General features: G+C 43.4%; 1 protein-coding gene across 1 annotated transcript in view; it reads right to left on the bottom strand.

The window, feature by feature from the left end:
- Positions 1-24,683, bottom strand: part of CFAP47 (cilia and flagella associated protein 47) — a 325,591-nt gene extending 300,908 nt beyond the window's left edge. The window contains exons 1-5 of the mRNA XM_032197971.1: positions 24,602-24,683; positions 15,079-15,157; positions 7,010-7,298; positions 4,843-4,994; positions 594-709 (exon numbers count right to left, since the gene is read on the bottom strand). Coding sequence (XP_032053862.1) covers positions 594-709; positions 4,843-4,994; positions 7,010-7,298; positions 15,079-15,157; positions 24,602-24,683 — 718 coding nt within the window. The remainder of the gene's footprint in view (positions 1-593; positions 710-4,842; positions 4,995-7,009; positions 7,299-15,078; positions 15,158-24,601) is intronic.
- Between the last annotated feature and the right edge of the window lie 963 nt (positions 24,684-25,646).

Below are 25,646 nucleotides of genomic sequence, written 5' to 3'. Positions count from 1 at the left end.
ATTGAGCAGCTCTGCCTTTGTCTGCCCTTGATAAATTCTTCACTAACCACTGCTTTTATTCTAATTTTGCATGTGGCCAATGGATCACTTGCAGAACGCACAGGTAGGTAGCTCAGCATCACCACACAGCTCTCTCACTCCCCCTCCTCAGAAGAAAGAGGGGGAGAAAATCTGATGGAAAAAAGGCTTATGGGTCTGCAGGGCTGGTTCCCTCACATGTTCTTACTCCTCTCTCCCAGCTGCTGTTGCATGGTGTTTTTCCTGTTCCTTAACTCTGCTCTCCCAGAGACCCACTCAGCATCACTCCCTGGCTCGGCTCTGGCCAGCAGCAGGTCCCTTTTGGAGCCGGCTGGAGCTGGCTGTGGTCTGACATGGGGCTCTGCTCACAGAGGCCCCTGCTAAAGCTCCCCCACTACCAAAACTTTGCCACATAAACCCAATACAAGAACCTTTAGCTATAATAGGAATAATAAAAATAACGCAGAACTTCAGTTAATTCCTACTTAGCCACTGAGGTGTTAACTCACAAAAAAAAAAATACATTTCCTAAGAAAATAAATATTTTCATAATTCAGTGCATATTTAATATTTACCTGATGATGATCCATGGTTAGCAATATTGATCTCTTTACTAATTACTTTACTGTTTGCAGTCACTGTACCAAAATTAATCTCTGACTCAGTTTCCAGATAACAGCGTGGAATTAATCTGCAGAGAGAAGGCATGGTTTTATTTTCCCCAAAGTTGAAAATACATTTGCATTTTTAAAGAAATTTGATTAAGCACCACGTTGGAAGAGTTCTGCTTTTCTTCTAGTCCTCCTACTAATGTTTATGCAACTCACTCCAGCAGTACAAAATACATTAAAAAGATCTATTAATTCATTTAATTTAATAACTAATGACTGCAACTTTAAAACAAGTTAGCCTCGAGCAATTACTCAAAATGGAATATATGCATTTTTATTTAACTCTAAATACCTATTTGTCATACAAAGTAGTTTAAATAGTTTACTAGAAAAGTGTTCACTGTATTGAGTTGGTCGTATCTCCAAAGTTAACATCCACTGTCTTTCATTGTCAGCTGCCTGAAATAAAGTAGAGAAAAAACATGCATGCCAATTTCAATTTACAGTCTTCTTGTTTTATAGATACTTCACATGGCTTCAGCAAAACTCGTTAAAACATAGGAAGCGTATAATGACACAAGTTCTTGCTGTTACTTATTTAAGAGCATCAGCAAGCATGACTACTTCACTGGACTGGGTACTGCTTAGACTTAATGAAAAACTACTACTTGCTTCAGCAAACTCATGAAGGCCCCGATTCCTAATACAAGCCCATGTTTGACATCATGTAAAATTGTGTTCAAAATGAATCAGGATTTTACATGAGCATAGTCGTCCATCCCCTCTTAACCGCAAATAGGGACATGCAGGAACAATTGCATCTCGTGGCCTGTACCAAGTGCTGTACCAAAGACTAACAGAAGGAAGACAGCTTCCTAGGCCAAGCTAGGTGGACCCTACCCATAGAAGCTCTTTCACAAATTACAGGAGCAAGCAAGTGGGAGGTGGTGGGAAGGAAAGGTGATGGGGGGGGGGGGGGGCGGAGAGGAAGTCAAAATGAAACAAATGAACTTCCTCTTAGGCAACAACTTGGTTTTAATTCTATTTAATAATTTATTGTGATGCAAAACAAAATACTGAATTCTTCAAATAGATGGTTTAAACCAGTGGGTAGGGGTACACCAGGAAAAAAAAAAAGGCACCAGGAAACTGCTATCAAGATCAGAGCACAATTAAAACTATTTTGAAGACCTGACAACATGTACCAATTATTTAGACATTCTTCCAAGAAGTTACATGAGAAATATGAAACTAAGTATCTTTCTACTCAAGTCCCAGATATATAACTACTCAAGTAGACAGGAATAAAAATGAATTCAAATGACAATTCCTAGTAGACAGTGGTGATCCTTACACAAAAGAGAGAGAAAGGAGTTAGGAGATTTACTTTTTTATATATACATACACACACTAATATTATTATTTAAACATAAGATGGGGTTATTTTGTGGCTTCTCCCTCTCCCCCTCTCTCTTCAAGATGAGAAGTTACCCTGGAAATGTCTAATTTCAAACATGTTCTAAATGTTTTGTTAAAACAAACAAACAAACAAATCCTAATTAATATACTTCAAAGAAAAAGTGAAGAGGTGGAGTTTCAGCAAATCGTTTACACAGAAAGACACTAAAAATCAACCCATAACTCTCTGGTTTGATTAAAACACAATCCCGAATCTTGAGTATAAGTATTTTCTATTGCTATCAAGTATTTAATAAATTAATTCATTACATCTGTATTACTGAGCACATCAAGAGTCCATGGCAGACCCAGGTTTTCTACAAGTTCATAGAGAATTACACATTTGTACATACACAATAATCCATACTGAAATAAAAGGTGAAAAACAACAATTCCAAAGACAGAAAACTGAAAATAAGTGAACAGGTAAGAGAGAAGTAGCAGACATTTAAAGAGGCCACTCTAAATAATATTAACAACTTCCAATAACCCATCTTGGGTTTATGAAATTTCATAACTAGCTTTCACATACTTTAAAATGTAATTCTGTTTGTTAGATGTGCAAGTACTTTTTGTGCAAGTACTGCCAGTACACAGTCTTAGAGTCATTCACCGTAGAAAATAAAAATAAACACTGTATTTGGACCGGCCAAAATCTGTGGCTGATAATTCTGCATGTGTCAAAAAATACATACAACACAGACAGAAATCTAAGTATATCCTTAAAAAAAAAAAAAAAAAAAAAACAAATTATGTATGTCAACTTAACACTTACGGAAATATAGGATAAATGCATATTAAATTATTGATGGTGCATCAGCAGAAACAATAAAATGTTATTTAAAATGAAAAAAAAGAGGTAAAAAACTTTAATTAGGGAGAAAAAACACACTGGAATTATACTACTAATAAAAATAATATACTGATAAATTATACTAATTCCAGCTGAAGGGAAGAAGAGGACAGGACACAGCACAGGGACCCTCCAAAACAGAACATGCAAATATTTCCTTTAAAATATTTTTAGTGTCTTCTGTCAAATTAAGACTTCTGTGCACATTTCACGGTGATATCTTTATTTAAAAAAAAAAAAAAAAGCTTTTGACTAGTATTTGTCAGCCAATGAGTTCTTATACTACCTATATTTTTTCTCTAAATGATAAATGGCATATTCAAAACTATGTTTGTAAAGAAAAATATGTTTGGCATTTAGTGACCCTTCAGTGCAATAACTATCATCTGTCTGTAAACAACAGATATGCATGACAAACCTGATTTGGGAGAAGACTGATTAAGAAGTATTAGATATATTTAGTTTTGATTTTTACACAGAAAGCTAATAATCAGCTATACCCAGTTATGTTTTCCTCTGCAAAAGATAATTAAACACAAGGATTTAAAATACTTAGCTATGTACTGAAAGTCCTCTCCAGAAAGGAATTGCCAGTAGCTTTATTGTCCAAAGTGAAATCTGTCCAAGGCAGTCAATATTAACTATATAATAAGTTAACAATATAAATAATAATAAAACTTAAGTATTAAACTTGATAAGAAGTTAGCGATAACAATAATATTGTAACAATACCAATTTATTTCATTTGATCTCAGGGTATTCTAACATTAAGACTGATAAAAGTAGAATGAACATGACTATTGACCTGTGGCTAAGAAACTGCTAGCCCAAGAAGCAAAAAGCACGCAACTGAAATACGGTGCTCTTAAGATGAAAGGAGAAAAAGCAAATCAGGGAAAACAAGATCACAACATGACAGGTAAATAAAATGACAGAGTAAGTATTGCCCATCTGAAGGCAAAACCTGATGTGTTTCAGGCTAACATAAGGAGCTTGTGGATTTGTTTTATTTTTTAAAACAATTTATATTGAATAGTCTCCAATTAGCCACTGAGGTGTCCTTTCCACCTGTAAACAGAATTTCTAATGTTGAGATTTTCATGAAAATCATGATTTACATTAGTTTATGCAGAGAGGGGATTCACCTACCCTAACTTAGGCACCCAAGAGCTGGACCTGTTGTCATTCTGTTTTTTCTTTATAGGCAAGAGAGAGAAAGGTCCTCCAGAACAACTCCATCCCAAATCCTCATCCTCAGATAAATTCTAGCCTAAGTCTGATGAAGTATTATTTAGAAACTTATCTTTTCCAACCAATATACAGATTATACACAACACAAGACATATACATGTATGTTTAGACACATAGACATGCACACAAAACCACATGGACTGATGAAATGATACTTGCATGTGTGACATAAACCGTATCTTTAGAATTAAACGAACTATTCTTCACTATAATCGCAACTGAATATGAACAATATGTTTGGTGTTTTGGGTTATTTAGTTTTTATTATTATTTTTATTATTATTATTATTATTACTATTATTAATGATGCAATAAGGGAAAAAAACATTAAAAGTAAATGTCAACTTGTCTAATGCTGGTGTAGAATTAGAATTCATCAGCATTATCACAATCAATAAAGAGTAAAGCAAAAACAAGAACTCAAAGCCTCTCTAGGATCTTAGAACACCACCATCCTGATTATCTTCTTACCTGTGCACTGCTATGGGAGGAGGGGGACGGTGGGGAGAAGAATTGTAAAGAAACTTGCTATTCATTTTCATTACAGTTGATAGCTTAGTTATGCAGCCATATGTGAAAGGTGTTAACAAACTTTCCACAAGATTAAACTGAAAACTCTAACAGCAAAATATAAACTTTTGACCTTCATACCCAAGCAGGGGGATATCAACTACATCTTCTTCTATTAAAAGCAGTAGTCTGTCTTCGAGATCTTCCTCACTCTCAGGACAATATTCTACAACAGCTTTGACTTGAAGTCCAGGTGCAACAGGTTTTTCTGGATTTTCCACAATCAGTTTAAACTGCAGTGCAAAAAAAAACAAATAATTAATCAATTTTTCATTTTTAAGATTTAAAAAGGTATACATATGGTCTATTTTTCAGAGAACACATGGATTGATTTGAAGAACAAAGAAATTCCTCTGCCTATTTATTTATATTCATGTTGTTTATCTTTTTTCCTTTTTACAGTAAAACAGAAAGGCAGAAAAAATGCCAAATCCACACTTCAATGTAATTCGATGAGTTGACAAAATACTGTTTCTAGTCCTTTCAAGAGAGCTCTAGCTTTTGCTGCTGTTGCCATAAACCCTCTGAAGCACCATAAGGTCGGATACTACTTAATACAGAATCTTTTCAGTACCTAAGAGAGCAACAAGGATTAAATCTCAATCCAAAGTAGCCTATGAATATTGCGTAGATCTGACTTACACTCAGAGGAATTCAAATGAAAGTATCACTATACATTGAAAAAATCTTCCTGAATGGCCCATGCACCTCTAATTCTTTGGGTAGAGGGGGAGGGAGGTAGTGGAACGAAAGGAAAAAAAAAAAAAAAACAGAAGCCACTGACACAAAGTACCTTTCTCCTCCCTCAAAAAAAAAAAAAAAAAAATAGTAGTCTGGATTTGTTGCTGTCTGTCTGCATCTGATAATATCCAACACCACCACGTCTTTCCTTAAACAGAGGACACATAAGCAAGCTATGAGCATGTAGAAGGAATCCCACAGCTACCACGTTCCTAAGAAAGCTTCATAGCAAGATCAAGAGATTCTCCAATGCCTCAGTGTTCTTACAGCTCACATCACTCTATGCATAACTGCCTTCTGCTACATACGTCCAGTTTAATAAATCTTTTATTTCTGAAACAGAGTCATCCCAGTATTCTTGAAGTTTTCTGTACTATTTTTACTTGGAATATATAAAGGCAATTTACAACTTGCTGATTCCTTTAAAATTTCCCTAGCAGTATAAATACTCAACTAAAGGAAATGTGTTATGTAATATGCATCAAGATGATGGGGTTGATTTTGAAATAGCAGCCAGTAACCATGCTTTGATTTGGGAGTGCGCGAAGTCTTCTCTAAAATGAATTAACACCCATGCATATTCATTCCGTATAAGGGAAAATTAATATTCTGGAATAACAATTTTTTTAATGAAACCTACAGAAAACTGCTCTGTGAGCTGAATTCCTTGAAATGCATTTTTCAGCTGTGCACTGTGGCAGCTCAGTTAATTTTCAGTTCTTGCACTCTACGAATGTAATGCTTCAGAAAACTTGCCACTGAGTCACCCATTTCAGAGCCACGTACTCACAGACAGCAGCACCAGATCTGAGAATGAAAGAGCAGCACAAAAGAACCTCCTGGAACCAAACATCTAAAGTGGAATCTTGTCCCCTAGCTCTCACACTGGGCATCTCTTGCACACTGGCATGAAAATATTCAGCCTAAGTCATGACAGACTTGTTTGTTTGTTTTTTTTGCTCACAGTCACCATCCTCATAAATTACAAGGAGTAGCCTTTTCTCTTCTAAAATTGACTGCGCCTTTCCACTTCTGAAGCATGTGAAAGATTGATAAGGCTGATGAAAACTAACAAAACCGAGAATAAGCACAGCCCTACCAAACGAAGCACTCTCAACAGCTCCCAACTCATCCCAAAATGCTTCAGAGACAGCGTAACGAAAGTTAGGAAAAAAAGTTAGGGCTTCACGGGAAGCCCTGCAGGGGAACACCTTCCAGGTGTTACCAGAACCACGCCCAGGCTTCCTCACGAGGAGCAACGGGTGACCCAGGGCACCGGCTGCCTCCTCCGGATCGTCACACGGACAACTCGGACAACTTCGCCTCCAGGAACCGCCTCCTCTTCCTTCCCCTTCACCCAGCTCACCGCCGACCTTCAGCACAGCGACGCGCTTCTGGCGAGGGCCCCGGGCGGCTCCCCCCGCGGCTCTCCCCTCGCCTCCCAGCACCGCTCCGACGGCTGGCGGGCAGCCCCCCGCGGCCGCTCCGCTCCCCTCCCGCCCCTCACCTGAGGCCGGCGCGGCGGCAGCAGCCGGAGGCGGCAGCTCCCGGCGCGCAGGTTGCGGATGCTGAGCGCGGCGCGGTAGCGGCGCCCCGGCAGCGCGGCCCCGAAGTGCAGCAGGGCCGGGGCGATGCGCACCCCCAGCACGTCCCGCTGCCCGCCCGGCATGGCGGCCGCCGCTGCTGCCTGGAGACGGTCGCTAAGCAGCGGACGCGGAGCGGGGCGGCGAGGCTGGCGAGAAGCCAGCGCTTGGGCAGGCAGCGGCCCGTGCTGCTCTTGGTTGGCTTCGATGCGGCTGAAGAAAGGAAGGGGAGCAGCGCGCACACACAAAACCTCAAAGCTCAGTCGTGATTAGCCCCAAAGGTTTTGTTTGCCTCGGATTACATCAGCCCCTGAAAGTGCAGGAGGGCTCGAGCTATACATATCGCAAATGCTAAGCGTGGGATGCTGCAGGCATGGATGGCAATAGCTAGAACTCCAAACAGGGCACAAAGCCTGTTTTAAATGGGTCAAGAAACCTAGAGGGGGTAGGGAGAGGGGAGAGCCTTTGTTTCTGATGCTGGGGAGGGATGTTAAGAGGTATATTTTTCTTCCTTAAAAATTCAAGTGACAGCTACCCAGCTGTAGATTACTGAAGAAAGAATGGCAGTATGACATTACAAGCCCTAAAAGTAACATAAAGGAATCTGAAGTGAGTTCTTTGGGATAGCTACTGGTAGTGGGTTTACATGACAAGGTTTTGGTAGTGGGGGGGGAGGGGGTATAGGGGTGGCGTCTGCAAGAAGAATCCAGAAGCTGCCCCATGTCAGATAAGGGCCCCATAGTGGCCAGAGCCAGGCCAAGAAGCTATATTGTTTGCGCCTCTGCAAGAGGATATTTAAGAAAGGGGGGGGGGGGGGAAATTATGAATGTAGTTGCTGGGGCAAGGCTTTTGACATCGTTTCCCACAGCATTCTCCTCAAGAAACCGGCTGCTTGTGGCTTGGACTGGCGTACGCTTCGTTGGGTTAGAAACTGGCTGGGTAGCCGGGCCCAAAGAGTCGTGGTGAATGGAGCCAAATCCAGTTGGAGGCCGGTCACTAGTGGCGTTCCCAGGGCTCGGTGCTGGGGCTGGTCCTCTTTAATATCTCCATCGATGATCTGGACGAGGGCATCGAGTGCACCCTCAGTAAGTTCACAGATGACACCAAGTTAGGTGCGTGTGTCAATCTGCTCGAGGGCAGGAAGGCTCTGCAGGAGGATCTGGATAGACTGCACCGATGGACTGAGGTCAACTGCCTGAAGTTCAACAAGGCCAAGTGCTGGGTCCTGCACCTGGTACGCAATGACCCCAAGCAGAGCTACAGGCTGGGAGAGGAAAGGTTGGAAAGCTGCCTGGCAGAGAAGGACCTGGGCGTATTGGTGGATAGTGGGCTGAATATGAGCCAGCAGTGTGCTCAGGTGCAACAGCATCCTGGCTTGTATAAGAAGCAGTGTGGCCAGCAGGGTTAGGGAAGTGATCTTCCCCCTGTACTCAGCTCTGGTGAGGCTGCACCTCGAGTACTGTGTTCAGTTCTGGGCCCCTGGCTACAAGAAGGACATCGAGGTGCTCGAGCAAGTCCAGAGAAGGGTGACAAAGCTGGTGAGGGGTCTGGAGAACAAGTCCTACGAGGAGCGGCTGAGGGAGCTGGGCTTGTTCAGCCTGAAGAAGAGGAGGCTCAGGGGTGACCTTATCGCTCTCTACAGGTGCCTTAAAGGAGGCTGTAGCGAGGTGGGGGTTGGTTTGTTCTCCCACGTGCCTGGTGACAGGACGAGGGGGAATGGGCTTAAGTTGCACCAGGGGAGTTTTAGGTTGGATATTAGGAAGAACTTCTTTACCGAAAGGGTTGTTAGACATTGAACGGGCTGCCCAGGGAAGCGTTTGAGTCACCATCCCTGGGTGTCTTTAAAAGACGTTTAGATGTAGAGCTTAGTGATATGGGTTTAGTAGAGGACTTGTTAGTGTTAGGTCAGAGGTTGGACTCGATGATCTTGAGGTCTCTTCCAACCAAGAAAGTCTGTGATTCTGTGTTCATCCTAATCCACAACATAGCACCCTACCAGCTCCTAGGAGGAAAATTAACTCTATCCTAGCTGAAACCAGGACAGCTGTTTTCTGGCAGGTCGCGAGGAGAAGATTGGCTGGCTTGGGAGAGCTTCTGTACACGTGGCCTTTAGGCTGCAGCCAACGTGTTCCTCTAGATCTGGAAGTTTGAAGATGGCCGAGTGGTTAGAAAGCTGCCTGGCAGAGAAGGACCTGGGAGTATAGGTGGATAGTGGGCTGAATATGAGCCAGCCAACTCAGGTGCTCAGGTGGCCAAGAAGGCCAACAGCTTCCTGGCTTGTATAAGAAACAGCGTGGCCAGCAGGGCTAGGGAAGTGATTGTCCCCCTGTACTCGGCTCTGGTGAGGCTGCACCTCGAGTACTGTGTTCAGTTCTGGGCCCCTGGCTACAAGAAGGACATCGAGGTGCTTGAGCGAGTCCAGAGAAGGGTGATGAAGCTGATGAGGGGTCTGGAGAACAAGTCCTACGAGGAGCGGCTGAGGGAGCTGGGCTTGTTCAGCCTGGAGAAGAGGAGGCTCAGGGGTGACCTTATTGCTCTCTAGAGGTACCTTAAAGGAGGCTGTAGCGAGGTGGGGGTTGGTCTGTTCTCCCATGTGCCTGGTGACAGGACGAGGGGGAATGACCTAAAGTTGCACCAAGGGAATTTTAGGTTGGATATTAGGAAGAACTTCTTTACCGAAAGGGTTGTGAGGCAATGGAATGGGCTGCCAAGGGAAGTGGTGGAGTCACCATCCCTGGAAGTCTTTAAAAGACGTTTAGATGCTGAACTTAGTGATACGGTTTAGTGGAGGACTGTTAATGTTAGGTCAGAGGTTGGATTTAATGATCTTGAGGTCTCTTCCAACCTAGAAATTCTATGATTCTGATTATAACCATGTATAAGCACTTTCAAAGATAAACAATAGTAAGCTTTAAGGGTTTCCCATGGGGAACAAGCAAAACAATAAACTGTGCGTGATTATTAAGGCCAAAAATATTCAAAGTACAAGTTGGGCACATTTTTATTTTGCAACCTTTTTTTAACAGCAAGGCTGTTAAACAAGAACAGTTGCCAAAAACGTTGGGGTTTTCCATTGTTGATATTATAAAATCAGTACCAGATATCTCTTGGAAGCTATGATACAGGTTTCCTTTAGGAGTTAATGGCCTCTGTAAAAGTATTTGTGTAAGGTTTAATAGCCTATGTTACAACTGAAGTCAGACTAAAAGATCTAATACTGTCTCCAAAGGAAATAATCTATGAATAAACTATCATGAAAGTATTAAATGAGAAATTGAATTGGAAAGCACCATTCAATTGTCTAGATCAATTGTCTAATTCAATCCAGTGATTGTGATTCTTCCCTGAAATTCGTGACAGAATCTTTTTTTAATTTCCCACTAAGGCTCATGTATTCAATCTTATATTTAGATGAAACATGTATCCCACACATATCTCTCTCATGTATAGTGTCATATATCATGGCGATATGCAGAAAACTGAACTGAGTGGGAAGGAGTGCTGCAGGATGTGATTGTTAGAGATGGAAGAAACCCTACTAAGATCAAAGTTTTGAGTAGATAAAGGTTGAGTACAACAGAGAAAGGGGACATCCATTCTTTATTAAATGTTATTTGCAATACAGAGAAGTAATGGAGGATTAAGCTTTTTTTTTTTCTTTTTTTTTTTTTTTTGATACTTGAGATTAAGGCAGTTTTATGCTACTTTCATATAGAAGTTACTCTTGCAATGTTAATGTGATACTTTGAAATTAAACCATATTGCTACAAGTATGAAAGATGTTTCCAAAACTGAAAGTAAAAAAGATTGCTTTGCAAACTATAATGATGTTGACTTACTAATTAATTTAAAGTGGTGATTTCATGATCACTGTCTGCCATTAAATTGTTTCTTCCAGGATCTTGCAATGTGTTTGTTTTGAACAGCTACATCAATTTACCATATAGTTGCAAGATCTAAGAAGAATAAAATTGAAACAAATTGCAGGAGACAAATGCAGGAACTATATCTTACAGATATAAAAGACCGATTTGTTTTGTGGTTTCTAATTGTTGACAAGTCAGTGGAATGAAATGTGCTTTCAGAAGCTGCATGGCTGACATCATCCTATTCAGTACAGAGACATTTGTGTGCATTCACTCCCTTTGAAAATTCCAATAGTTGATGCTGAACAAGCAAACAAAAAAAAAAAAAAAAACTACAGATACAATAAAAACACAACCTATGGGAAATAGAGATGAGGCATGGAGAGAAAAGAGAAGGAAAGATTAAAAATAAACCAGAGATGAATGAATTAAAGAGATGCTGCTCTGGGCAAGATGGGATATGAAATAAATTACAGAATGAAAAAGAAAACTGACAAAATAATGACAATCAGAAAGAATCATGATAAGTGAATTCAGAATAGTGAATCAGACAAACATTAAAACTTAGAAAAAAAAAATCAAAAGGAAGAGACAACAGAGAATAACTCAGGCAAAAATAAAATCAGCTTGAGAAAGGTAGATAAAAAAGAAATGATTCATAGAGGGACAGATCCAAGAGCACTGAGTTTGCTGAAGATGGATAAGAAGATCATAGCTAACAAAGAGGGTCATAACATTTGAATTTTTGATGTCATAACATGAATTTTTAAGTGGTCATAGTGAGGATGGAACAATGTTTTATTAGGTAACAAAGATAAGGAGTAAGGACAAGCAGAGGGAAGAATCATTGTACTCTGAGCTTTCACGGCTGTGTTACAGCAACCTCACTCTATGCTGTAGCTTCTAATTGCTAAACAGATAACAACAAAATGGCCTGAAGAAAATGAAGACAAACCCAACCCCCCTTTTTTTTTTTCTTCTGTAAGTCCATTTCTGAAATGGTCTATTTTCCTCCTTTTGAAGAAGAGCAGCTTGAGATATCTCACAGTTCTTTGTTTGGTTTTTGTTTGCAAATTCTCTTTCTAGGAAGTTACAAAAAAGCCTTTTGAAATATTTACTGCATTTAGTCATCCATTTGCAAAATGCGAACTCTTTTTTTTTTTTTTTTTTTGTTTTAAATGATTACAGATTTTCAGACTCTAGATTTCTAAGAAATAATGTCAATTCTAGGATTCCCTTTCAGAATCTAGGAGTGAAAGACATCCTCTTTTCTTGTTGGCTTTCTGAAACATTTTTACTTTCACTAAATTACCTTTTGAGGTTTGTTTAATCTACTGATCTAAACAGGACATAGCTGACACAAAAGAACTGCTGCCTTCACAGACTTATCTTTAACAATGTTTGCGATCTCCCCTTCTAAAAATGACTCATTGGGAGCAAGGCACCGACCATCTACAAAGAATTACCCTTTTTCAGAGTCTCTAAATAAATTACGTAATCTTTTTTGTTTGAATGCAGACTACCCAATCATGTTAGAAAAAGCTGCATTTCCTGCCCCTATATGTTTTTGCCTGAAAGGAAAAAGTATAAGTGTAGATTCTGCTGCTCTATCACCTTCATAGTAGGATTATACGTATAACATAGTAGGATTTATATATATAGTAGGATGTTATATATATAACATAGTAGGATTCCTACAGTTTTATCCTTTTTGCTGTTTTACATATTATTTGCCTGAGTCAGTGTCGTGCTGCCCACATATGGCTGCTTGCCTGGTTTCTTTGAGTTACCTCCCTACCTAGGTTCACTTATTTCTTGACCTCAGTCTCTTCTGGGTCCTCACCAATATCACAGTACCTCATTTACTGTGTGTAACCCTTCTGGAACAGCTTTGAAACCTCCAGATAAGGACTTTCTTTGAATTTCTTAAAAGACAGCTCTCAGCAGTGAAATCAGCTGTTTAGCTCCACCAGCAGCTTCTCAGCCTTGCAGTGGCCAAGATCTTTTTGTGTTACCAGGGATAAGTCTCTTCAGGATCTGCAAGCACAGGTCCAGAATATTGCAAGATCATTTGCAGTGGGGAGTGGTAGAGAGACACTCCCCAGGTTTGATTTAAGTACCATGGTCTGTACCTGGCTGTTTCATTCATGCTTTTTTCAACTCCTTCCATATCTCATTCTACCTCTCAGGTGACACTGGAGCAGTCAGCGCCCTATATCAAGATGTTCCACTGCCTCCAACAACAACCTTTGCTGTCAAGGGCTTGTCCCCATACAGGTGTGAATTGTTACTTTTTGTCCAAACTACAGCATCATCCTTAACTTCTTACACTGTTAGAAAGATGCAAATCTAGAAAAACTGAGGCAAGCGCAGTGAATATAAAACTTCATCCCAATGTATTCTTCAATCAATTACAAACCTGCCAGTTAAATAGTCCAGCTCTTTATTATACTTCACTAGTTGTGAAGATCTTAGTGACTAATAAGTATTAACATATTCTTTTACCATTTTATGTATTGAATAGACATCTTTGTTCACCTATTCCATCTTCTCAGTCTTCTACATTCAATGTATAAATTCTTATTCCACATCTTTCTAGATTGTAGCTGCTAACCTACGGCTTTTATTTGTCTCATTTTGGAAATGTTTTCACATGTTATCCCTTCCTAATACTTTATTATTCTTCTTTAATTATTTTGTTCTAGCAATGTGTGAAATGCTTTCTCATTGCTTCATATGTTTATAAGTTATTTCAGATACTTCAAACACTTTGTGCCAAAACTAGCATTCTACCCTGAAACTTCCACAGTAAGTTTGGTTTAAGCCACACCAATCTATGCTTTAATTTTGGTCTTAGTAGTGCAGAAGAGAGAAAACTTATTAAAAAAGCCTACTAAAGATTTTTTTTTTTTTCATTCACATTTATAATTTTTAAATCTTTGATCCAGGGTTCAAATGCAAACAAAGGCTTTAGATTTCTTACAGCTTAAGGTCCTATACATTTGTAATTTTAACTACATATTAATGAGCTATTTTTATACTTGCCCTTGGACTTTCTAGTTTTTAAGTGGAGGCCGAATATAGCTAACATGAGGCTAACCAGGGATTTCTGGCAAGACAGTCAATGTACTTAAAATACCTAAACAACCACTAGTCAATAACAACTGTCAATAAAAAAAAATGGTATTCTTGGTAATATCTGCCTAGTGAGAGCATCTTTCTTTACAGCTACAGATCCTGGATTTAGAGGTATAGTGAGTTTGTCCATGGATGATAGATCCTGAACTAGGACGGTACAGGGAATGAACCAGTGGGTAGATAAAGACAATTAGCTATTGGAACTAACCAAAGAACATGACTATGTCAGAACTGGAGATTTGTGTGCCGAGACTGGTTATTTCTCTAAAGGATAAGTTTTGGTAAATCATATGGATTTTATATTGTTGAAAATTTTACAGGGCTCCCCCCCCATCACCCTTCCCCTCCCCCCCAAGTATTACGAAATATCACTGATGACTCTGAAAGCCCAATTTTGCTGGCTACTGGGAAATGCTTCACGATCTGTGGCAAGATGTAACATTTTGTTTTAAGTAGTGTGCACTAAAGGTCCTCTCAAGTTAGTATAGGATGATGGAGGAGTGCTGGCCTAGAGATGCTACCACAGGGAAATATCTATCATGCTCTTGGCTAGAAATTTCAAGAACTTAGTAAGCTGGCTTCTGGCCCTGTGGGGAAGAGCTTCCAGGGAAATGTTCCAGTGGTTGCTGAAAGCTTTTGAGCTAAATTATGCTACTGTGAATTATAAGCAGCTAATTCAAATATAGTGAATTTAAAACAAGTATTAAAATGTTGCTATAATTCCTCAACAGATAATGTATTTGGGCAGATTAATTTATTTTCAGAATGTGGCCAAAAATATCAAAATATTGTGATGATAGAATTCAGTAGTATAAATTGCTATGCTACATCTGACCTCTCTTGGCAACAGAGAAAAGAAGAGTACTGTCATAAATATACTAGCTTTCCTGATCTCTGCAACTCAGTGCACAGCTGTTCTCAGTGCTGGGAGGCCTGCAAGGGAAGACAAATGAGAAGTAAGTCATGCATACAAAACCCTAATGCATTACCATTTTTGTGGCTGATAGGCCCAGCTAAGTGCCTCTTCTTCCGAGTGATGGAGAGTTATGGTCTGCACACCATTGATTTCTGCAAAGTAAAAGACAAATTCTGAATAAAGGTCCATTAATAATTGATCATGGGGAAGAGCGTAAAAACACTATCCTCAAATATTCTGTTTGTTTTGAAAATCTGAGAGGCTGAGATGTTTGTCAAGAAAACTCTGCAGAAAGGGCATATGGGTATCCTTAGTACTGGGGATACTTCTGTGATGGTAATTGCTTTGCCTCTTGCAAGAATCATCTCATCTGAAAATATGTGGAGACATAAGAAACAAACATCACTGAATGTGATGTTTTAGTTTAAAAATGTACAAACTTTAGAAGATCAATGATCACATAGAAGGGGCTTCATTATTGAAAACACGTTTCTGTTTAAATGCGTTATTCTTTCCAGGGACAAACTGGAAACCAAAAGAGATCCAGATACACCATAGATTTGGGACAGGCTGATCCCATTTGGGTCCTTGAAATATCCTCTCCTGAGATAGTCTGGCCCTTTATTGCTTGATGGCATTATAGTACACTCTACAGCAGTGTCTACTAAAGCCTTATACTTCTGTGCATCTGACATGCCAGGCCATCAAATCCACACAGTCCAATAAACTCAAGTGTTATTTTCTTCCCCCTGGCTGGAAGCAGAGCCCCTCTAATCCTGGTCAGAATCTACATTTCTGTGTCTGGAGAACTCCCTGCTGGAAATTGAAACGGAAATTTTCTCAGGGAACCCCATATTCCCCAATTGTTTTTCCTTGAAACTCACGTACCTGTGCCTCTTGTTTTGAGGTATTTATTTATTTCACCAAATACATACTATTTGGTAGAAACCAGACAACAAATGAAAGGGAAGAGGAAACAGAAGAAAGTACATGAATGGACTTAATTTACATGGCAATTGACAACAAAGACAATCTGCAGTGATTTATAAGTGTCTTACACCATTCACCCTTGAGACAGAAAGATGGGATTCCCATATGATGTAAGGGAAGTGCAATCCCTCTCAAACTGCAAGAGTGGGGTATGCTACCGAGTACTGAAAATGTTAAAACTAGGCAGCACCAAACTCAGAGAAGGCAGGCTGAGTTTCTCTGGCTGTTCATGTAACAGAAAAGGGGACCAGGACTGGGGACCAGCTGAGAATCCATGTAAGTAACTTCACTAAAAACAGACAAGGTGAAGGAAGTCTTCAACCTCCCCAACACAAAACAACTGTAGGACCCAGGAGCACTTACCTGCCAGCTTCTGAATTTGACTCACAGCTGGACTACTTCACGGGGAAGTAGCATCACCAGGGTTTTCTCGTTCTGAGTAGTCACCCCTGATTTACTATCTCATAGAGTCTCCAAAACTATTCCACAGAGATGGTAGAAAACACAAAGAAAAAGCAGCCTACTTGGGAACACTGAGTCCATTCCAGCAGGACAGTAGAAAAGCACCCTAAGTAACCTGAACCTCAAACTCCTCTGGAGTGACAATTCTTCCTATAACTCCTCATGCTTCCTATATAGCAAAGGTCAAATGATCCCCACCTGGCAGATTTCACTTCACATGTGTGGAGTCATGAGACCTTGTGGAATAGGCTCATCAACCTGGTTTCAATGTTTAAGGTTCAATTGTTCCTTATCGCTAACAGAAATAACCTGACAAGGGGCTTGGTGGTTAGAGTTGACCTAATGAATTAAATACAAAAGGCCTGTAAGGGTCATATTTCTGCTAGCCATTCTGTGAGGAAAATTAGTACAGAGCCTGTTAAAATAAGATAAATAAACAAAAATAAAAGAAATAAATAAAAGAAAAAAGAAAATGACCTAAAAGGCAAAATTGCCGTCATAGATTTTCATCTGTCTAGTCACGACAGATAAAGAATATAGTAATCAGAAAGACTTTTCTTGACATTTATGTTGTTTAAATTTGCTTTTCTGAGATTTTTATGCCGGACTTTTCAAAATCTAGCGTCATGACCTCCGACTGCAGTATTTACTTTGGCTGCATATAAACCATCACGTATTAATGCCAGGATCCGGATCCTCACTCCCCATTCAGGTCAAGGACCGGGCTGAAAGTTTTGGCTTTAATTTGGTTACATGACTACATTGCTGTCGTTGTGGTTTTCCCCAGCCGGCAGCTAAGCACCACAAAGCTGTTCGCTCGCCCTCCCCCCTCCTTCTCTGGGATGGGGGAGAGCAATAGGAAAACAAAGCCTGTGGGTCGAGACAAAGACAGTTTATTAAGACAGGAAAAAAAAAAAAAAAAAAAAAAAAAAAAAAAAGAACAATAATAATAATAAGAATAGTACTGCTACTACTAATGTATACGGAATAAGTGATGCACAATGCAATTGACCACCACCCACTGACTGATGCCCAGCCTAACCCCGAGCAGCCGGCCCCCCCATCCTGGCTAGGCACCCCTATATATTGCTCAGCATGACCCCATACAGTACAGAATGCCTCTTTGGCCAGTTTGGGTCAGCTGTCCTGGGTCTGTCCCCTCCCAGCTCCTGCTGCATCCCCAGCCTGCCCGCTGGCAGGACAGAGCAAGAAGCTGAAGCGTCCTTGGCTTACTGTAAGCACTGCTCTGCAACAATTCAAACATCAGTGTGTTCATCCTAATCCACAACATAGCACCCTACCAGCTCCTAGGAGGAAAATTAACTCTATCCTAGCTGAAACCAGGACAGCTGTTTTCTGGCAGGTCGCGGGGAGAAGATTGGCTGGCTTGGGAGAGCTTCTGTACACGTGGCCTTTAGGCTGCAGCCAACGTGTTCCTCTAGATCTGGAAGTTTGAAGATGGCCGAGTGGTTAGAAAGCTGCCTGGCAGAGAAGGACTTGGGAGTATAGGTGGATAGTGGGCTGAATATGAGCCAGCCAACTCAGGTGCTCAGGTGGCCAAGAAGGCCAACAGCTTCCTGGCTTGTATAAGAAACAGTGTGGCCAGCAGGGCTAGGGAAGTGATTGTCCCACTGTACTCGGCTCTGGTGAGGCTGCACCTCGAGTACTGTGTTCAGTTCTGGGCCCCTGGCTACAAGAAGGACATCGAGGTGTTTGAGCGAGTCCAGAGAAGGGTGATGAAGCTGATGAGGGGTCTGGAGAACAAGTCCTACGAGGAGCGGCTGAGGGAGCTGGGCTTTTTCAGCCTGGAGAAAAGGAGGCTCAGGGGTGACCTTATTGCTCTCTAGAGGTACCTTAAAGGAGGCGGTAGCGAGGTGGGGGTTGGTCTGTTCTCCCATGTGCCTGGTGACAGGACAAAGAGGAATGGCCTAAAGTTGTGCCAGGGGAGGATTAGGTTGGATATTAGGAAGAACTTCTTTACTGAAAGGAGTAGGCCAGGAGCTGGCGGGACTCATTGAGAGGGCTTTAAACTAGGTAAGAAGGGGGATGGGGCTGAAAGAAGGATTGTTGGAGCTGTGCCAGGGGGAACAATGGCAAGGCTGGAGGATAAGGTAATGGCCCAGCTGAAGTGCATCTACACCAATGCACGCAGCATGGGTAAGAAACAGGATGAGCTGGAAGCCATCGTGCAGCAGGCAGGCTATGACTTGGTTGCCATCATGGAAATGTGGTGGGACCATTCTCATGACTGGAGTGCTGCAATGATTGGCTATAAGCTCTTCAGAAGGGACAGGCAGCACAGAAGGAGTGGTGGGGTGGCTCTCTATATTAGAGAATCTTTCGATGTTGTGGAACTCAAGGCTGGGAATGACAAGGTCGAGTCCCTTTGGGTTAGGATCGGTGGGAAGGCCAACAATGCTAGCGTCCTGGTCGGGGTCTGTTATAGACCACCGAACCAGGATGAGGAGATGGACGAGGAGTTCTACAGGCAGCTGACAGAAGTTGCAAAATCATCGGCGCTTGTTCTCATAGGGGACTTCAACTTCCCAGACATATCCTGGAAGCACAACACAGCCCAGAGAAAGCAGTCTAGGAGGTTTCTGGAGAGCGTGGAAGATAGCTTCCTGACGCAGATGGTTAGCGAGCCTACCAGGGGTGGCGCCTCGCTAGACCTTCTCTTCACAAACAAAGAAGGACTGGTGGAGGATGTGGTTGTCGGGAGCTGTCTTGGGCAGAGTGACCACAAAATGGTGGAGTTCTCTATTCTTGGCGAGGCCAGGGAGGTGACCAGTAAAACCACCGTATTGGACTTCTGGAGGGCTGACTTTGTGCTGCTGAGGACACTGGTTGGTAGCGTCCCTTGGGAGGCGGTTCTGAAGGGCAGAGGAGTCCAGGAAGGCTGGGCGCTCTTCAAGAGGGAAATCTTAATGGCGCAGGAGCGGTCCATCCCCATGTGCCCAAAGACTAGCTGGTGTGGAAGAAGACCGGCCTGGCTCAACAGAGAGTTGCAGCTTGAGCTTAGGAGAAAAAAGAGGGTTTATAATCTTTGGAAAAAAAGGGCTTGCTGCTGAGGAGGACTATAAGGAGGTAACAAGGCTGTACAGGGACAAAATTAGAAAGGCCAAAGCTCATCTAGAGCTCAGTCTGGCTACTGCCATTAAAGACAACAAAAAATCTTTTTACAAATACATCCAACGCAAAACAGAGGACTAAGGAGAATCTCCATCCTTTACTGGATGCGGGGGGAAACTTGGTTACAAAAGATGAGGAAAAGGTGGAGGTGCTTAATGCCTTCTTTGCCTCAGTCTTTAGCGGCAATATCAGTTGTTCTCTGGATACCCAGTACCCTGAGCTGGCGGAAGGGGATGGGGAGCAGAATGTGGCCCTCACTATCCACGAAGAAATGGTTGGCGACCTGCTACGCCACTTGGATGTGCACAAGTCGATGGGGCCGGATGGGATCCACCCAAGGGTACTGAGAGAACTGGCAGAGGAGCTGGCCAAGCCACTGTCCATCATTTATCAGCAGTCCTGGCTATCGGGGGAGGTCCCAGTTGACTGGCGGCTAGCAAACGTGACGCCCATCTACAAGAAGGGCTGGAGGACAGACCCGGGGAACTACAGGCCTGTCAGTTTGACCTCAGTGCCAGGGAAGCTCATGGAGCAGATTCTTTTGAGAGTCATCACGCAGCACTTGCAGGGCAAGCAGGCGATCAGGCCCAGTCAGCATGGCTTTATGAAAGGCAGGTCCTGCTTGACAAACCTGATCTCCTTCTATGACAAAGTGACACGCTTGGTGAATGAGGGAAAGGCTGTGGATGTGGTCTACCTTGACTTCAGCAAGGCTTTTGACACTGTCTCCCACAGCATTCTCCTCAAGAAACCGGCTGCTCGTGGCTTGGACTGGCGTACACTTTGTTGGGTTAGAAACTGGCTGGGTAGCCGGGCCCAAAGAGTCGTGGTGAATGGAGCCAAATCCAGTTGGAGGCCGGTCACTAGGGGTGTTCCCAGGGCTCGGTGCTGGGGCTGGTCCTCTTTAATATCTTCATCGATGATCTGGATGAGGGCATTGAGTGAACCCTCAGTAAGTTCGCAGATGACACCAAGTTAGGTGGTGTGTCAATCTGCTCGAGGGCAGGAAGGCTCTGCAGGAGGATCTGGATAGACTGCACCGATGGGCTGAGGTCAACTGCCTGAAGTTCAACAAGGCCAAGTGCTGGGTCCTGCACCTGGTACGCAATGACCCCAAGCAGAGCTACAGGCTGGGAGAGGAAAGGTTGGAAAGCTGCCTGGCAGAGAAGGACCTGGGCGTATTGGTGGATAGTGGGCTGAATATGAGCCAGCAGTGTGCTCAGGTGCAACAGCATCCTGGCTTGCATAAGAAGCAGTGTGGCCAGCAGGGTTAGGGAAGTGATCTTCCCCCTGTACTCAGCTCTGGTGAGGCCGCACCTCGAGTACTGTGTTCAGTTTTGGGCCCCTGGCTACAAGAAGGACATCGAGGTGCTCGAGCGAGTCCAGAGAAGGGCGACGAAGCTGGTGAGGGGCCTGGAGAACAAGTCCTACGAGGAGCGGCTGAGGGAGCTGGGCTTGTTTAGCCTGGAGAAAAGGAGGCTCAGGGGTGACCTTATTGCTCTCTACAGGTGCCTTAAAGGAGGCTGTAGCGAGGTGGGGGTTGGTCTGTCCTCCACGTGCCTGGTGACAGGAAGAGGGGGAATGACCTAAAGTTGTGCCAGGGGAGGATTAGGTTGGGTATTAGGAAGAACTTCTTTACCGAAAGGGTTGTTAGACATTGAACGGGCTGCCCAGGGAAGCGTTTGAGTCACCATCCCTGGAAGTCTTTAAAAGACGTTTAGATGTAGAGCTTAGTGATATGGGTTTAGTAGAGGACTTGTTAGTGTTAGGTCAGAGGTTGGACTCGATGATCTTGAGGTCTCTTCCAACCTAGATCATTCTGTGTTTCTGTTGCAGTCTCCCAGCTCAGAGCCAACCACCTATAAGTCTGGCGCTGTTGCGAAGCACGGACGAAAGCACGACAGACACCAGCAGAGTCAGATCATGCTTCACCATTTTATTGCCCGAATAGTCCAACTTTTATAGTGAATTTTACAGGGGTGGACAGTGTTTCACACAAGATTATTGTTCAAAAGCACTCAGACAAACCGTTAAGAAAATAACACCACCTGCAAGAAAAGAACCCCCCTTTTGATTAGAAGTTAGGAAAACAACCCCCTTTGTGCTTTACGGCCATGTAGGCCTAGTCCTTGAGGCCAGCTGCTGATAACAATATTTTCTGAGTTCCTTAATTGGGTGATGTGGGAGTCATTGCCGTGGGAGCTTCTCACAGTTACTCTGGCAGCCTGGTTTGCTCAGCTACAGCAGGCCCTGAGATTTCTAAGGCCTACCCTGGTTGCTTAAAGCAAGCTTAGATCGAACAATTATGCCAATTCCCAACAATTCCCCCGTTTTCTTTTAGTACAGGCAGTACTTGGTTTTACAGTAGGTGTCAAATATACAATATAACACAACTATATAACTTAACCCTAATAATACTATAATTACTGTAAGCATTTAATGGTAACACAATCTAATAGAAAGTAACACAATTTAATAGTGACACACTTAAACCTAATCCCCCTTTGACTAATCCCAGTAACCATCTGTGCATTGTTTCAAACAAATCAGTGAACTATTGATTAAAAGGATTGATATCATATTGAATCTTTCTAATAAATCTTTTGATAATTTTTGCCGGCCTGCACTATGGTAACAATAACCTGTACTAAGGCTATATTCCAGAATCCTGCACTTTGGCAATGACAACCTGTATTATGGTTATATTCCGGAATCCTGCACTAAGGCAACAATAACCGGTACTAGGGCCATATTCCGGAATCCTGCACTATGGCAATAACCTGCACTATGGCAAACCTGCACTAATGCAATAACCTGCACTGTGGCAAACCTGCACTATGGCAATAACCTGCACTATGGCAAAAGCGCGCTCTTATTCACATAGTACAATCACACATACAGAGCACAATCGCACACCCAGAGGCCTCTGGCACATCTCACTCTCAATCATACCACAAGAACATAATTTAGAATGATAAGCAAACAAACAAGTATTTTCTCTCATTGTGTTCCTCGTGAAATGACTTGCAACACTTTGTTTTAAAACCTTACTCTTACACAAATACTTTCAACACAAAATACCTGGACATTTAAGAATAACACACACAATTATTAACACTCCAGTTAGTATCCCTCCAGCAGCTGAAAACATACTGTTTGTCTGCAGCTTCAGGAGATCTTTGTCTGCTCCTGCGGTGAGCAGCTGAGAGTGGAGTCCCCTCCGAACAAAACGCTCAGGGTGCACCTAGGGGCGTCCACACCACAGCCGATCCCCACAGCCAAGCAGTTGTTACGTGCGGCTGCAGATGCCACTCCAGGCACTAAAATTGCCAATGCCGCTCTAGCTGCAACCCCACACAATTCAACATTATCATTGCAATCCGGTGCAAGCAATGCCCATTTATGTCTGGTGATCTCACGCAACTGTAACAAGCTAGGAGCAAATACAATGAGTTTATCTAAGTAACATGGACATCTGATAGCATTTGCAGCAATACCTTGCCAGGCCCTATCACCACAAATCAGAAAAGCATCAGGAGGTAAGGCCAAAGCTGTACAATTGTTCCAAACACTGTAGTTGTTACCGCTTGTCTCCATGCTATAAACCCCTAAACCCTGCTTAGCAGTGTCATTGTAATCACAGGTGTTATTTGTATTTCTGTACCCGTATGGCCCTTTCCAGGTTCCTGTAGCAGGATCCATCTGATAGCCATGGCTACATTCACATTTGTAGCCACCTTTCAGGTTGATACAGATTTGACTACAGCTACCAGGGTTTTGGCATTCATCAATGTCTCCACAGTTTCTCTTGTCTACAAACTCAAACCCAGCTGGACAGTCACATTCATTTATGATGCATTCCTTCAGGGGCTCATCACCCCAGTCCTTGCAGTCTCTCTGCTGGTTACACACTTTATTGATATCTATGCATTCTCCACTTCTGCACTTGAATTTGCCAGGTCCAGAGCACTGAATAACATTGTTACAGTTTGCTTCATCAGTGCCATCCAGACAGTCTCTCACACCACTGCACTGCCTACTCCCATGGACACAGTTCCCATCTTCACATCTGAACTGGTCTGGCCTGCAGGTCTGAGAAAGGCAGTTAATTTCATCACTTCCATCCTTGCAATCAGGATCTCTGTCACAGTCTTTTTCACCATCACCTTTCCAGGACACTGGGATACACTGGGTTGACTGAGGACCACAGCTGATTTCAGTTACCCGGCATGCTCTCATATGACACAGCTCAGCACTTTCGTCAGACCCATCTTCACAGTCCAGATCCCCATCACACTGCCGTCTGTTTGGCGCACACTGACCACTGTTGCACACAAAGTCAGATTCAGCACACATGTTCTTCACACAAGCACTCTCATCACTGCCATCTGAGCAGTCTTCACATTTTGTTCTAGCACTGTCGGCAGCAGTGCACAGGCCGGCGAGGGCGAGCAGCAGGCAGAGCGCCCCGCAGCGCGGCAGCGCCCGCCACCGCCCCACACCTGTGTCACTTATACTACTCCTATTACCCCTGCTGTTAGTGTCAGTGGCATCCTCCTGGTTCCGTTTCTGTCTTTGTCGCCCCTTACTCTCCCCCTTTTCTTTTTGCCACTGACCATTCACCACAAATGGATGAGACACATGATTACTAGTTAGGAAAGAGAGTGTAACGTCTGCTATACGGCTGCAGGCAGTGCCGGCTGCAACCTTAGAAGCTGTTTGTGAAACAGCCTGCCGGTGGTCATTTGGCAGGGTAATCTGCGTCTCTGCACTCCTGCCCCGCAATAGAGCTAATTCGTCATTAATAGTCTGTAGAATGTGGCAACCCCACGGAATGTTATCCAGAAACATAGTTATAACACCGATCTGGGGACGAATAGTCTTTTTTGCATTGCAAGGTAAACCTCTTAGAAAAGGAATGCTAGAGAGAAGCAGCACAGCCGCTGCTGCCTCCATGGTTACGTCAGACAGGCTGCAGGGTCCTGATGTCCGTCCCTCTGCTCTGTGCCGACTCGCCACACGGTGAGAGTCGACTACCGTTGTCCACTGACGCCTCTGGTCTCCCGTAGCAACTCCATCTCGGATGTCCCGCATCGCACCGCGATTATTTCTATGTCCCGCGTTTTCCGCGGCTCCTTTTCCCGCGTCCCTGCGCGGTTCCGTTTCCCGCGCTTCCCCGCAGATCTTTTCCCACGCTCCCCACGGTTTCCTTTCCCCGTGTCTTACCGTGAGTCCTTTGTACAGTGTTTGCGGCTCGGTGTCTGGTCAGGTGCAGCGCCAGTCCGATGTCCGCTCCGATGTCCACTCCGATGTCCCGCGCCGCTCCGATGTCTCAGTCTCGGCGCTGTGATGTCGCGGCGCCGCTGGTCCCCGGCGGCACTGGTCCCGGCGCCGCGCCGATGTCCCGGCGCCCGGCGCCACTGGTCCCAACGCCGCTGGTCTCCTGCTCTACCTGCGTTCGGATGTGCCGGCGCCGCTGGTGTCCCGCTGCGCTGCGATGTTCGCCCCGGAACCGCTGCGATGTCCGTGCTCGGCTGCAATGTCTGCTCCGGTGCTGCGATGTCCTGCTCCGGTGCGATGTCTGTCCCGCTGCGATGTCCTGTTCAGGCCCTGTTCAGGTCTCCCGCTGCGATGTCCTGTTCAGGTCCAGTTCAGGTCTCAGCCTGTTCGGGTGCCATTTGTTGCGAAGCACGGACGAAAGCACGACAGACACCAGCAGAGTCAGATCATGCTTCACCATTTTATTGCCCGAATAGTCCAACTTTTATAGTGAATTTTACAGGGGTGGACAGTGTTTCACACAAGATTATTGTTCAAAAGCACTCAGACAAACCGTTAAGAAAATAACACCACCTGCAAGAAAAGAACCCCCCTTTTGATTAGAAGTTAGGAAAACAACCCCCTTTGTGCTTTACGGCCATGTAGGCCTAGTCCTTGAGGCCAGCTGCTGATAACAATATTTTCTGAGTTCCTTAATTGGGTGATGTGGGAGTCATTGCCGTGGGAGCTTCTCACAGTTACTCTGGCAGCCTGGTTTGCTCAGCTACAGCAGGCCCT

The sequence above is a fragment of the Aythya fuligula genome, chromosome 1, assembly GCF_009819795.1.
Source record: "Aythya fuligula isolate bAytFul2 chromosome 1, bAytFul2.pri, whole genome shotgun sequence".
Classification (NCBI taxonomy): Eukaryota; Metazoa; Chordata; class Aves; order Anseriformes; family Anatidae; genus Aythya; species Aythya fuligula.
This window is presented reverse-complemented; position numbering and strand designations above follow the sequence as displayed.